Source organism: Oryx dammah, unplaced genomic scaffold (assembly GCF_014754425.2).
Source record: "Oryx dammah isolate SB20612 unplaced genomic scaffold, SCBI_Odam_1.1 HiC_scaffold_29, whole genome shotgun sequence".
In the NCBI taxonomy this organism is placed as follows: domain Eukaryota; kingdom Metazoa; phylum Chordata; class Mammalia; order Artiodactyla; family Bovidae; genus Oryx; species Oryx dammah.
In genome coordinates this window covers 23,721,493-23,733,399 of record NW_024070213.1, presented here as the reverse complement: position 1 = coordinate 23,733,399, position 11,907 = coordinate 23,721,493, and the positions used below count along the sequence as shown (strand labels likewise).

General features: G+C 39.7%; 1 protein-coding gene across 1 annotated transcript; it reads left to right on the top strand.

The window, feature by feature from the left end:
- Window positions 1-7,541: 7,541 nt before the first annotated feature.
- On the top strand, window positions 7,542-11,211 carry LOC120858893 (matrix Gla protein). Its single transcript, XM_040235248.1, has 4 exons — window positions 7,542-7,783; window positions 9,272-9,304; window positions 10,155-10,230; window positions 10,827-11,211. The coding sequence occupies exons 1-4, from the start codon at window positions 7,723-7,725 to the stop codon at window positions 10,966-10,968; spliced, it is 312 nt and encodes a 103-aa protein (XP_040091182.1). The 5' UTR covers window positions 7,542-7,722; the 3' UTR covers window positions 10,969-11,211.
- The last annotated feature ends 696 nt before the right edge of the window (window positions 11,212-11,907 follow it).

Below are 11,907 nucleotides of genomic sequence, written 5' to 3'. Positions count from 1 at the left end.
GAGATTTTTCTCTACTGACCAAACCCTGGCTAAAAAGATTGCCCTTTTTTTTTTTTTGGCCCAAGGATTTTGAAGCACATCAAAGTCCAGCTTGAATGAATGAAATTATCTGACAACACTGGGAAATGAGAGGGCTGACTGGGAAGCAGTGATTTGGATGAAGTTTTTGCAAAGCATCTTGCTAGTGATTTTCAGGCCCAGAGTGGACACCCAAATACCCATCAGCCCTGGAAGAAACACTTGCAAAACAGCACTAAGAACACAGTGTCCCTTCAAACCCTGGATTATATAATTATTTCTCTATCTTGTTTACCTATTCCAAGCATTAAATAATTTAGAAGCACACAATTACAGCAGTCTATTCCAACTCATGTTTAGAAAGAGAATTAAATGTTTTGTTCAAAAGTCACACAGGCATTTTGCAACAGTGTTGGAACTAAACTGAGCCCTTCCAGGTTCCAATTTGGTTCCCACTGGATGAAACCTTGCTGATCCAATTGCTCCCACTTTTCACCTTCTCTCCTGTTTTGATCTATTCCTTGACTATTGGGGGAAAACCAAAATATATGTCCAAACCAAACCAAAAATATTGTTTAACACTAAACCAACGGAGTTAAGCCAATCTTTTTTGAAATGACATTGTGTGTGTGTTTGTGTGTACTCGGTGGCATTACATCCAATCCTAATCATTAGCAGAGAAAACTCTGGATGTGTTATCTTATTTAATCCAGTCAACAGTCCTGTTAGTCAAGTTTTATATCCCCTTACTGTGTCACTGAGAAATATGATGCTCAGGAACTTAAATGACTTATCAAATGTCACACAATAACTTTCCATTGTCTAAGTACCACTTTCTCTTTATCCAGTCATCTGTTGATGGACACTTAGGTCATTTCCAAAAATAATATCCCTCAACCAATAGGATTATTTACCTATTACAGGACTTTTCTTCAGAACCCAGTTTAGCTTATATGAAGATTGTTTCTCTGAGGAAGTAGCAAAGATTCAGAAGGAATACCAAGGTGGAGTAAAGCCAAGGGATCGTCACTCCTTCCAGGGATTGAACTCGCAGTCTCCTGCATTGGCAGATGGATTCTCTACTACTGAACCACCAGGGAAGCCTACTCGATTTACTACCTAAAGCTAATATCACCTTAAGAATTAGTAAATTTCCACCTAAATGAAGTACTTTTGGATTATACTCAAGGTCCACCCAGATATCTACCTCTGATGGAGGGAGTTCAAAGAACATATTTTCATTTCTTCAGGTCAACTTTAAAAGTGGCTATTTTTAACTTCTCTTATTAATAATGATACCATTATTATGCTTACTTAAATTTCTTCTGAATCATTCACTATTGTTTAAAGTTATTGTTTTATCTTCCCTAAAACTACTTTTTGTAATTTAAAACTGTACTCTCAAGTTCTTGTGTGTTGTGATTTGGTGAACAAAGGTATGATCCTTTCCCTTCCCTTCACATTTTTACAAATGTTTAAAACAGTCCTGCTCTGCTTTCACCTTGGGCTTCCCAGGTGTCACAGTGATAAAGAAATCTACCTGCTAACCTCAGAGATGCAGGTTCAATCCCTAGTTCGGGAAGATGCCCTGGAGAAGAAAATGGCAACCCACTCCAGTATTCTTGCCTGGAAAACTCCGTGGGTGGAGGAGCTTTGTGGGTGGCAGTCCATGGTGTCTCCAAGAGTTGAACACAACTGAGCACTGCTTTCATCTTACCTGTAGAGACACCATTTCATCCTTCTCATATCACATTTTACCAGCCCCATCTCCAAACCTCCTGTTTCTGCCAGTCACCAATACCTTCTTCAGTTCCTGCAAGTTACTTGGCTCTATTTCTTGCCATTGTAAATTTCCTGAATATAGGAAGAACTATTTTTATGTTGGTGAGTTGGAATAATGAAAGGAGAACACAGGATGTGGCAAAGGGTGGGATGGGAGGAGAATGGATCTAATGGGGCCCCTTCCCTTCCAGCTAGGGTCGTGGTGCCATGAGAAAAGTTCTCCAGACTTTAACTTCATACCTTTCCCACAGGAAGCAGCCAGAGTCTGATGAGTAAGCAGCCAGACTTCCCCAGTTTCATCTCTAGCCAAGATTCAAGACACACAGAACCTGTTCTCTGTTTTGCTTTGAGTTGAAGGAGCATCTTGTAAATTGAGTCCAGATTTCCAACTTTGCTTGGGGTCTAAGTAACTGTAGAAATTGGCTTTGTAGACACTGTGGAGCCTGTATTCTTATACCAAATAGGTTGCTTCCCCAAACCTTTCAGCTTGCTTCAGGAATCACCAAGTCTCATCCCAGCCTATGAACACTCATGTTTGCTGACTGTCATCTGATTTTGTATAAGTAACTGTAGAAATTGGCTTTGTAGACACCGTGAAGCCTATATTCTTATACCAAACCAGATGACTTGGTGATTCCTAAAGCAAGCTGAAAGGTTTGGGGAAGCAACTTTTTGAGTTGGAGCTTGTTTGGACAGGCAATTTAGCATGCAGAGTGCTGGATAGAGAAATGAGGGATTTGGGTTCCAATACCAAATGCATCCCTTTTCTCTGATTTTATGTCATTAAACTATTTGAGATGAAATGGCATTATGAAAATCTGTGATTTCTGTCATCAAAATTTAAAGGACATTGAATAAATTATTATATTAAATACATATATCTTTGTTTAATTTTATCTTTAGCTCTGAAACTGGGAATTCACTGTCCCCTGCAGACACAATCATGGAATTATTTAAGTAGGAATCAGAACATTAGGGAATAATGTGTGATTGTATCAGTGGTTAAAATCATATTCTTTTAAGTCAGACAACCCTGTGTTTGAATCTCATCTTTGCCACTTAATTGCTATATGGCCTTGGTTTAAATATGCAACTGAGCTTAATTTTCTCATATATAATATGTGAATAATTATGTTTGGTATGTAGGATTATTATGAGAAGTGAAAAACACAATGACTAAAAAGTGATTATCACAGTGCTTAGTATATAGCGCAGACTTGATGTATGATATATTACTTTGATAGTTGTATTTTTTATATCTGCTATTACATTTTTTTAATGAAGCTTTTAATAGAAAAGAAAAGGGTAGAGGAAATCATCTATATAGTAAGGAGAGAAAAATTGCAGCCATTCCTAGCCAGGAGTTCAGTTTATCCAGCTTTCTTCACCTTTCCCCAGAATTTTGTGCCCAAGTTTCCAAGATGCTCCTCCCATACTTGAGTTTGACACAGATTGATTTTCACTTAGTTCAGCTACAACACAAATTAAGAAAAATACTGAGGAATTTGATTCACAGAAAGCTATGTGGATTCATAAATATGAAATGAAGAATACATTCAAGGAGCTTCCCTTAAAGGAATAGAACAAAGAGGTCGGCACTATCTCATAAAATTGGTTAGATGTTTTTCAATTCATTGCCTTTTGGCATCCTAGAAAGTGATTCCTGTTTTTATTTTCAGGGCTGTTGCTTCCTCCTCTTCTCTTCTTTGCCTTTTCCCCTTTACTGGCAAGAGTGAGGTTTTAGTGCTGCCAGTAAAATAATAATATGAACTCATAAAACCAACATTGTGTAAATAAAGCTGAAATTCATGGGACAGAAAAAAAAAAAAAAGACTTGATGGGAGCCAGGAAAATTCCTAAAAAAGACAAAATGCCTACCAGTCTGAAATAAAGGTAGCAGTCTCTACCCTAGAGAAAGGGTAAGAAAGAAGAGAAAGAGGAAGATGTAGAATTGGTGGAGAAACGCATTCACTTTATTTGTTGTTGTTCAGTTGCTAAGTCATGTCCGACTCTCTGTGACCCTGTGTATTGTTCCCCGTCCTTCACTATCTCCCAGGGTTTGCTCAAATTCATGTCCATTGAGTATGTGATGCTGTCTAACCAACTCATTCTCTGCCACCCCCTTCTCCTTTTGCCTTCAATCTTTCCCAACATCAGGGTCTTTTCCAATGAATCAGCTCTTTGCATTAGGTAACCAAAGTATTGAAGCTTTAGCATCAGTCCTTAATACTGTACCATTATTTTAGTAACAGAAATACTACAGAAAAGCGATAACTCTTTTAGCGTATGTCCCAGCACAAATTTTTCTGAAAAATTTCTCCCTTAGTAATTCCTGGCAGCTCTGCCAACCTTCCCCCGAGTCAAATTCTCTCCTTGAATTCTGAGCTTGTCCTCAGTGTTTTTCACAAGGCTCTGCAAACAAAGGCACTCCTGAGTGTCCATTAAAAAGTCAGTCCAATGAGAAAGCATATCACTTGGTCTTCTCTAGTGCCAATCGTCTATCTAAACAAATGTCCACATAAGAAGAGCCACTGATTAAATTTGTGATCTAAAAACACACTTTATTCATGAGAGCAGAGTTCATATCTGCATTTTTTTGTCCCTGTATTTCCAGCTTAAAGTTGGCACATAGTAAATAAATGCTCTATAAATTCGTGAGATGGATTGATCGACGGATGACTAAAACCTTGAGGTTACTTCTGGTTCTGAAAGGTGTGGCCATCCTTGTCTTCTCCTCTTGAGACAGGTAGAATAGGAGATCTTGTATTTCTGTTGCCTGGATTATACCACACTGCCAATCTCACATGAGAAAATTCCCATATAATCTAAATAAAAACTGGAAATCCTATCACTGCCTCTCTCAGAGCCTGGTTGTTACTTCTGGGAGTGTCCTCAAATATTCTCTTCCCTGAAAAATATTTCTCTTGAGTAGTTAGCGGGAAATAACTATATAAATGTTTTTCATTGGATTCCAAATGTAAGTTAAAACTTCACGTGGTCTAGTCTTTACAAGACATCCAAAATTTAAAAATGCAACTAGCAGCCAACATCATTTAACATTTTTTTGCCAGTTCTCAATCCTTTACAATCTTAAACAATACTATTCATAACCAAAGCCATTCTGATTTGTCTGTTTTCATGTCTTATTTTCAACAAGTCTCACATCCTACAGCTGTCTCAAAGCTTTTCTCTCTATAATTCAATCTCTTCCTTAAACTCCTCCATCCAACAAACCAAGCCTACAAAGCTCTTCATCTTTTTTTCTACCTCCATTTTTTTCTGTCTCTCGTAAGTCAGTCTTGGCCTTTTCCAATACAAAAGCTCCATCGAGTTAGTCCAAATCCTCTTTATAAGGATACATGACTGGAGTTGACATATACAGAATTGTCTTTGAGACAATTTAGATAGCCAGTTGGCACTAGAGAAGACCAAGAGATACGGGAGGAAAGAAATAGAAGGGCTCTGAATTCTTACACATGCATGAATGCTAAGCATTTACGAATCCTACATAAATGGAATTGAGCATAGGAGAACTCAGGCATAGATGGAAACAGTGAAAGGAAAGACAAGAGACTTGTGAGAGACAGTTTCCAAAAGGAAGTGTTAGCTAGCCGTACAAAAACCAAAACAAGTCTGATGCTACTCTCAGAGGAAAACCTGCAGTCTTTCAGCGTCATCTGTGTATGTTCTATTGAGAATGAACACCTTGGTTCTGGTTAAAACAGCTAATGCTATTGACAGTTGTGCCAGGAAGAGTTAGGATCAACTGCAAACTAATATGTGCTGTAAAATGTAATGTGTTTCCCTAAGTTCCTGTTTTCCTGAGAAGAAAATAATAAATCCTTTATTTAAAAAAAAAAAGGACAACAAAGAGAGATGCGTAAATGTTTAGGAAACCCAGTGGAGGCTGTGTTTAAAATGACTTATGAAAAAAGGTAAATCTTAAATTGGGCTTCCCTGGTGGCTCAGAGGTTAAAGCATCTGCCTGCAATGTGGGAGACCTGGGTTCAATCCCTGGGTGAGGAAGATCCCCTGGAGAAGGAAATGACAACCCACTCCAGTATTCTTGCCTGGAGAATCCCATGGATGGAGAAGCCTGGTGGGCTACAGTCCACAGGGTCGCAAAGAGTCAGACACGACTGAGCAACTTTACTTCACTTTAAATTGGAAAGAGAAATGTAAGATTTTTGTATTTAGAGAATGGAAAAATAAATAATTATGAGGTCAGAAAGCTGATAGAGTATGGCTGCCTTCTGCATTTGGGAGTAGAGGGGATTGCTAGAATAGACCAGAAAAAGATGGAGCTAGTGTACATCACAAAGCACATGTTTGTAGCTGGAGAAGAGAGAATCTGTAAAAGTGAAACTGTTTGTCCCTCAGTCATGTCTGACTTTTTGTGACCCCCATGAACGGTAGCCCACCAGGCTCCTCTTTCCTTGGGATTCTCCAGGCACTGGAGTAGGTAGCCATTCCTTCTCCAGGGGATCTTCCTGACACAGGGATCAAACCCAGGATTCCTGCATTGTAGGCAGATTCTTTACCGTCTGAGCTACCAGGGAAGTCCATCCCAATAAGACAAAAACAATGAGGCAAGAGGCTCTGTCTAGCTGTTCATCATTGCTCCTAGAAATTAATCTTCATTGAAAAGTATACACATCCACCCCATTGCAGCCCCTTTTTCTCTTCCAGCCCAAGTTAGTGGTTCTGCAACTTGCTCTTCCACAATCTGCTGTTCTGTGACACAAGTCTATTTTTCTGTTGAAAAGACTCTTGGGTACCCAGGCAACAGGGACACATCTGACAGAAAAGGTTTTCTGATTGTCCAAGAGGATAAAAAAATAAAAGAGACAGACAACCAGAGACACCAAATTGCAATCGAAGGATTGCAATAAGAAATAGAGACATAGAGCTTCTGATTCTGATGGAGGTGTGTGTTTGTGAAGGTGTGTGTTTGTGAAAATCTGTGTTGGAGGACACAGGACAGCTCAAGAGCAAAGTGAATAATAAGGAGGTTCTTACCTCCTTAGGGACTGTCTTGTTTGTCTCTAGGTCCCCACATCACCTAGCAGGGTACCTTGCATCTCATCTGCCACTCACTAAAAGCGTATTCAATTAGTTCATTATCAAGACAATGCCTTCAGACAATGCGAGGTGGATATCCTTGCTGCACTTTAGATGAGTGATAGCCAGCCTAAGAGGGCATCAGTGTGCAGGTCTGGACTCAAGTCACAAAACTGGATGGGCGAGTTGCTGCTGAGCCAATGGAGGAAACAGAAGCCAGGGGGTCCTTGGCCATCCCCGTCCTGTTGAGCACTTGGAAAAACTGCAAAAGGGATATATCACTAGGCGAACATCCAAGTGGTTAGGATTAACAGTTCAGCCCTACTAGGAAAATTATTCTAAATTAGAATCAGCACAGAAAGTGAAGTCCTTTCTCCCCCAGAACCTCTCATCCATCCATCAGGGGAGTGAAGAGAACACTATGGCTCTGTGTATGGACCAAACCTGAAAGACCCAAAGTCAAGGCCAGAGAGGGCAGACCAGAGAAGGAATTAGAAAGGCAAACACGTGTTTGCGGCAACTCCCTTCTCTGTGGACCTGTGCCCAGGTCTGACCCAAACATAGGGCAGCCACAACTTGTGTACCAGGGCAGTATCCTGCCATAGAAGTCAGGTCCAGGAGTGAGGGAAAACTGCCCACCCAGAGTAGATAATATCTGGAAGGAATGAGTATTTGGGAAAAGTCCCAGTGCTCATTCAATGCCAACCAGTCTCCACCTTCTCCGGCCCCCTCCCTCCCACTGGTTCCACCCATTTCAGCTGCTCTGATTCTTATAAAAACCCCACAGCCTTTCACCAACAGCCTGTAGCTGTCTCTCCCCACTGCTGCTCCAGGAGACGGTGCGAGTGACCCGGAGACACCATGAAGAGCCTGCTCCTCCTCTCCATCCTGGCTGCCTTGGCCGTGGCAGCTCTGTGTTATGGTGAGCACTTTCTCCTGCTCTCTCTCTGTTTTTGTTTTTTTCTTTTCTGCCTCTGACTTCAGTTTTCATGGATTGTTTCCTCTCCCTCCTTCTCTTCTTTCCCTTTTGCTCTTATAATCTTAGAGGACCATGAATTTGACATTTCCCAAGACCTTTGAGCACTGATCTGCTCCATCAAGTCTTTTTTTTTTTTTTTCCATCTTATTTTTTACCTCTTTAATATCCAGACTCTTGTATGTAACTTAACAAACAAGTTCTTTCTATGGTAAGTTGCTCTATACCTGGAAACTTTGCTATTTCAGGGGAAAAAAAAAAAAAAAGATATCAACTCTCCAGCCCCTAAGCTCTCATTTAAACAAATAAGGATGTTTATTTTGACTTTGGTTACAATTGGTTAAGGGTATTGGTTGAATCACTCACCTTTAAGAAAACCAGTTTTCACTCGAAGTGATATGTATGACCTTCTCTAGGAGCAGGACAATCTCATGAAGCTAACATTTTTTTTTTTAGTGAATGAATTTAAAAATAAAGTTTTACATTTAAAGAATCTCAGAGAAAAATCGCTTTCTTTGTTTCTATTGTTAAAAGATCGATTTTGCCTAGTTCTCTTTGTTGTTAAATATATGTGTGTCTGTTCAAAGCTAATGAAAAGAAATCTCAGGCAACGTGATTTAGGTCATTCAGTCTTATGGTTCAATTATGTGGATATTCTAGGTTTCCTTGAGCCTCAATTATATTAACAGCTATCTGTAGTTTGCTCCTTAGTCTTGAAATTATTCGCCAGTTTTCTGTATCAGAGTATTTGGTTTTTCACCTTCTTTTTAACTTTTCAAGCACACTCATATGCTTACAACTATGAGTTTCTTATTGCCAAATGTACCTGCTTTGCCTAGGAGAATGGGAGAAAGAAGAAATCTTTTCCTTCGGCATCGTCTCAGTTCTTTCTCTGACCTGGCATCATGCCCAATGTGAGATGTCAGCTGAAGCCAGTGGTTTCTGTGGCTGTCAGTTTAACACAGGTTCTTAAGAGGCTTTCAGAACCTCTTAGGAACCTGTTGTGGAGAAGCCCGGCCAAGCCATTTGCCAAGCCTGCCTGGAGAGTCTTGCCTGTTTCCTCAATGCTATGTCCCTTCCTTGATTTCAGGTCCCAAATTAAATCAATGAAGGCTCCCTGGAAACTTACATGCAGCACTTAAACTGTCTTATTTTACTAGCCTAGAGACTTCATAGCTCTTAGAAAATTTTAGCTTAAACCAGGGCCACTGGCTCCTTTAACACCGGAAAACTAAAGAGTAGATATATCCCAGCAAGAACAGAGCTAGAGAAACAGCTCATAAATCCTAAATGCCTGAAATTTGTAATAACCACACTGCCAGATATACTCCTCCCATGTTTTTGACTCTTCCCTTCCCTTCCTTCCCTATATTTAAACTCTTGTGGTCTGTGGAAAGGAACAATAAAATGAATCTTTTTTTTTTTAAATTCCAGAATCTCATGAAAGCCTGGAATCCTATGAAATCAGTAAGTAAATATTTTAATTCCCTATTGGAATCTCAGGTATTGAAGAATCTCCTAATTCTTAAATAGACAAAATGATAATACCTATAACAGAGAGGAAAAAGAGGGTATCTTTTGGAAAAGTAAAGTAAATTTTTAAAGTCAATGACTATTAAAAAAATCACCAGATGAGCAATTTTTAAATTTGTAAGATGGCAAGTATGCTTTCGACATGCTTAGGAACCATAAAATCTCATTTGGAAATCTTAAGTTGGCACCACAACAACCACACAGATGGAAAATGAGGGGTAGTGACAAATGAGAAAGTACAGGCTTGGAGGCCAAGTCAGCTGGGAGACCACAGACACCAGCATTCTGTTGGACACTATTGAATATCAACTTATAAAGACTGGGTAGAGAAATAAATATCATGCTCATCTTTAATTTGTTTATTATTTTATGCTGTTTAAACTGTTCATTTACTGAAAATCTAAAATTATGTTTTAAGACCTCAGGACAAAGAGGATTTGTCCTCACAGGAATGAAAAATACACTCGAGTAGAAATACCAAAATCGAGAAAGGCAAACTGATGACCCAAAGCAAATAAACAAGCCAGGTCTATTGTAGCCTGTGTGCCAAGTCTCTAGTAACCCACATGTAAGTTATTAATTTCTTTGGATCAGGCAATTTATGAAATTTGCTTTGTCTCCCCCTTTACTCTTCATAGTTACGAAACTATGAAACTAATTTTCATAGTTACATGAAATGCATAAATGAATGAGTGAGCTTTCAAATATATTTGTGTCAGAGAATACTCAAGGAAATATTATCAATGACCGATTGCCTAAAACTCCACCTATTTTCTGTTTTAAGATCCCTTCATTAACAGGAGAAATGCTAACACCTTTATATCACCACAACAGAGATGGAGAGCGAAAGCCCAAGAGAGGTAGGTGATGACACGTGATGGGGAAGATCATTATTCCCAGATCTGAATGGAGGGAGAAATGGATTTTTTTCGATCATATATATTATTTCTAAGCATATTCTAAAATCAAACAATTTAAAAACAATGTACGAAAACAACTGAATTTCTAGAAGACTATTTTGTGAAAGGCCCAGAAAGGAGAGGGAGGGAGGAGGTAAAGGAGGAAAGACAGCAATTTTCTATTTGTATTGAAAAAGAAAATTCCTCCTCTTTCACCTTTCCCCCTTGTTCTGTAAATATCTCTTCATCTTGGAGGAATCCCTGGTGGCTCAAATTGTAAAGAATCCACCTGCAGTGAAGGAGACCTCGGTTTGATTCCTGAGCCAGGAAGATCCCCTGGAGAAGGGAATGGCTACCCACTCCAGTATTCTTGCTGGGAAATTCCATGGACAGAGGAACCTGGCTGGCTACAGTGCGTGGGGTCACAAAGAGACACACCTGAGCCACTCACACTAACACTGTGGGATCTCGCCATGATATTTTCGTATTCTGTTTTTCTTACTTCTCCACTTCCTTTATGCCTCTCTATTTTTTTGTGTTTGTTTCTCACTTTCTAGAATCCGAGAACTCAACAAGCCTCAATACGAGCTCAACCGGGAAGCTTGTGATGACTTCAAACTTTGCGAACGCTATGCCATGGTGTATGGATACAATGCTGCCTACGACCGTTATTTCCGGCAGCGCCGAGGGGCCAAATGAGACTGGACAAAAGTCTCTTTCTTTCCAGAGCCTGGTGCCTGGTTTTGCATTCCCTTGCAGTAGCATTACTGAACTATATAGAAACATACGAATCGCTTTATTCTTCCTTAAACGTTCTTGTCTGGCTTCATCCCTCTTTCCTGCCCACACGTTGAAAAGTAATGAAAATGAAGCGGAGTGAAGGTCAAGGGGGAGTTAAGATGTGTGATTCTTCCATAATAAACTTCTGATTGGATACTGACATTTTGAGTCTGATTTCTTCTGGGAAAATACTGAGATATTTCAATCAAGGCCCACCTAGCCCAGAACAGGAGATTCTGTTAATCATGTTCTAATGCTGATTCGGTGCACAGGAAAAACTAACCTTAGAAGACACTTGGCCAGCTGTAGTTTGTCTAGACTGTCTCTACCTCGGGATCAGTGAATGGCTGCTTCTTAACATGTGTTTTCCAGGATTTTTGAACATCATAGATGATTGACCATATGATTTTCCTGCTCCCAAAATTTAAATGGCTCCTAAATTCCTTCTGTGTGGATTCTAGATTCTGTATCCTGGCTCATCACCCTCATCTCAATATTATCATATCCTAAGAGGCTATAGTTTTGACTCTTACTGGAACCAAGAAAATATGTGTGCTTCCAAAACCACTCAACATTTTTAGAGGATTTGAACCCGGATTTTGGAGCCATACAAAATACTAGAGCTCCTTTCAATCTGATTTCCCAATAAGGAGGCTGCAGAGTCTCCTGCTTGGTAATTAGGGACAAAATCCAGGATTTCTCAATCCCCATTCAGACTTTGTTCTTCTCTGCCCTGAGAACTGGTTCGTGTCCATCTCTACATCCATTCCTTCCAATAGGCCCACTGCCTTCATTGCTTTAGTGTAGTATCTTTCTAAGCCTTCAAAACCCAGCTTAAGATTCAAGCACTTTATGAAA

Excerpts from the sequence above, each read along its gene's own strand:
- LOC120858893 (XM_040235248.1), top strand. The coding sequence starts at position 7,723 with ATGAAGAGCCTGCTCCTCCTCTCCATCCTGGCTGCCTTGGCCGTGGCA. Across the intron at positions 7,784-9,271 it reads CGTGGCAGCTCTGTGTTATG|AATCTCATGAAAGCCTGGAA; the intron begins GTGAGCACTTTC and ends TTTAAATTCCAG. Across the intron at positions 9,305-10,154 it reads CCTGGAATCCTATGAAATCA|ATCCCTTCATTAACAGGAGA; the intron begins GTAAGTAAATAT and ends TTCTGTTTTAAG.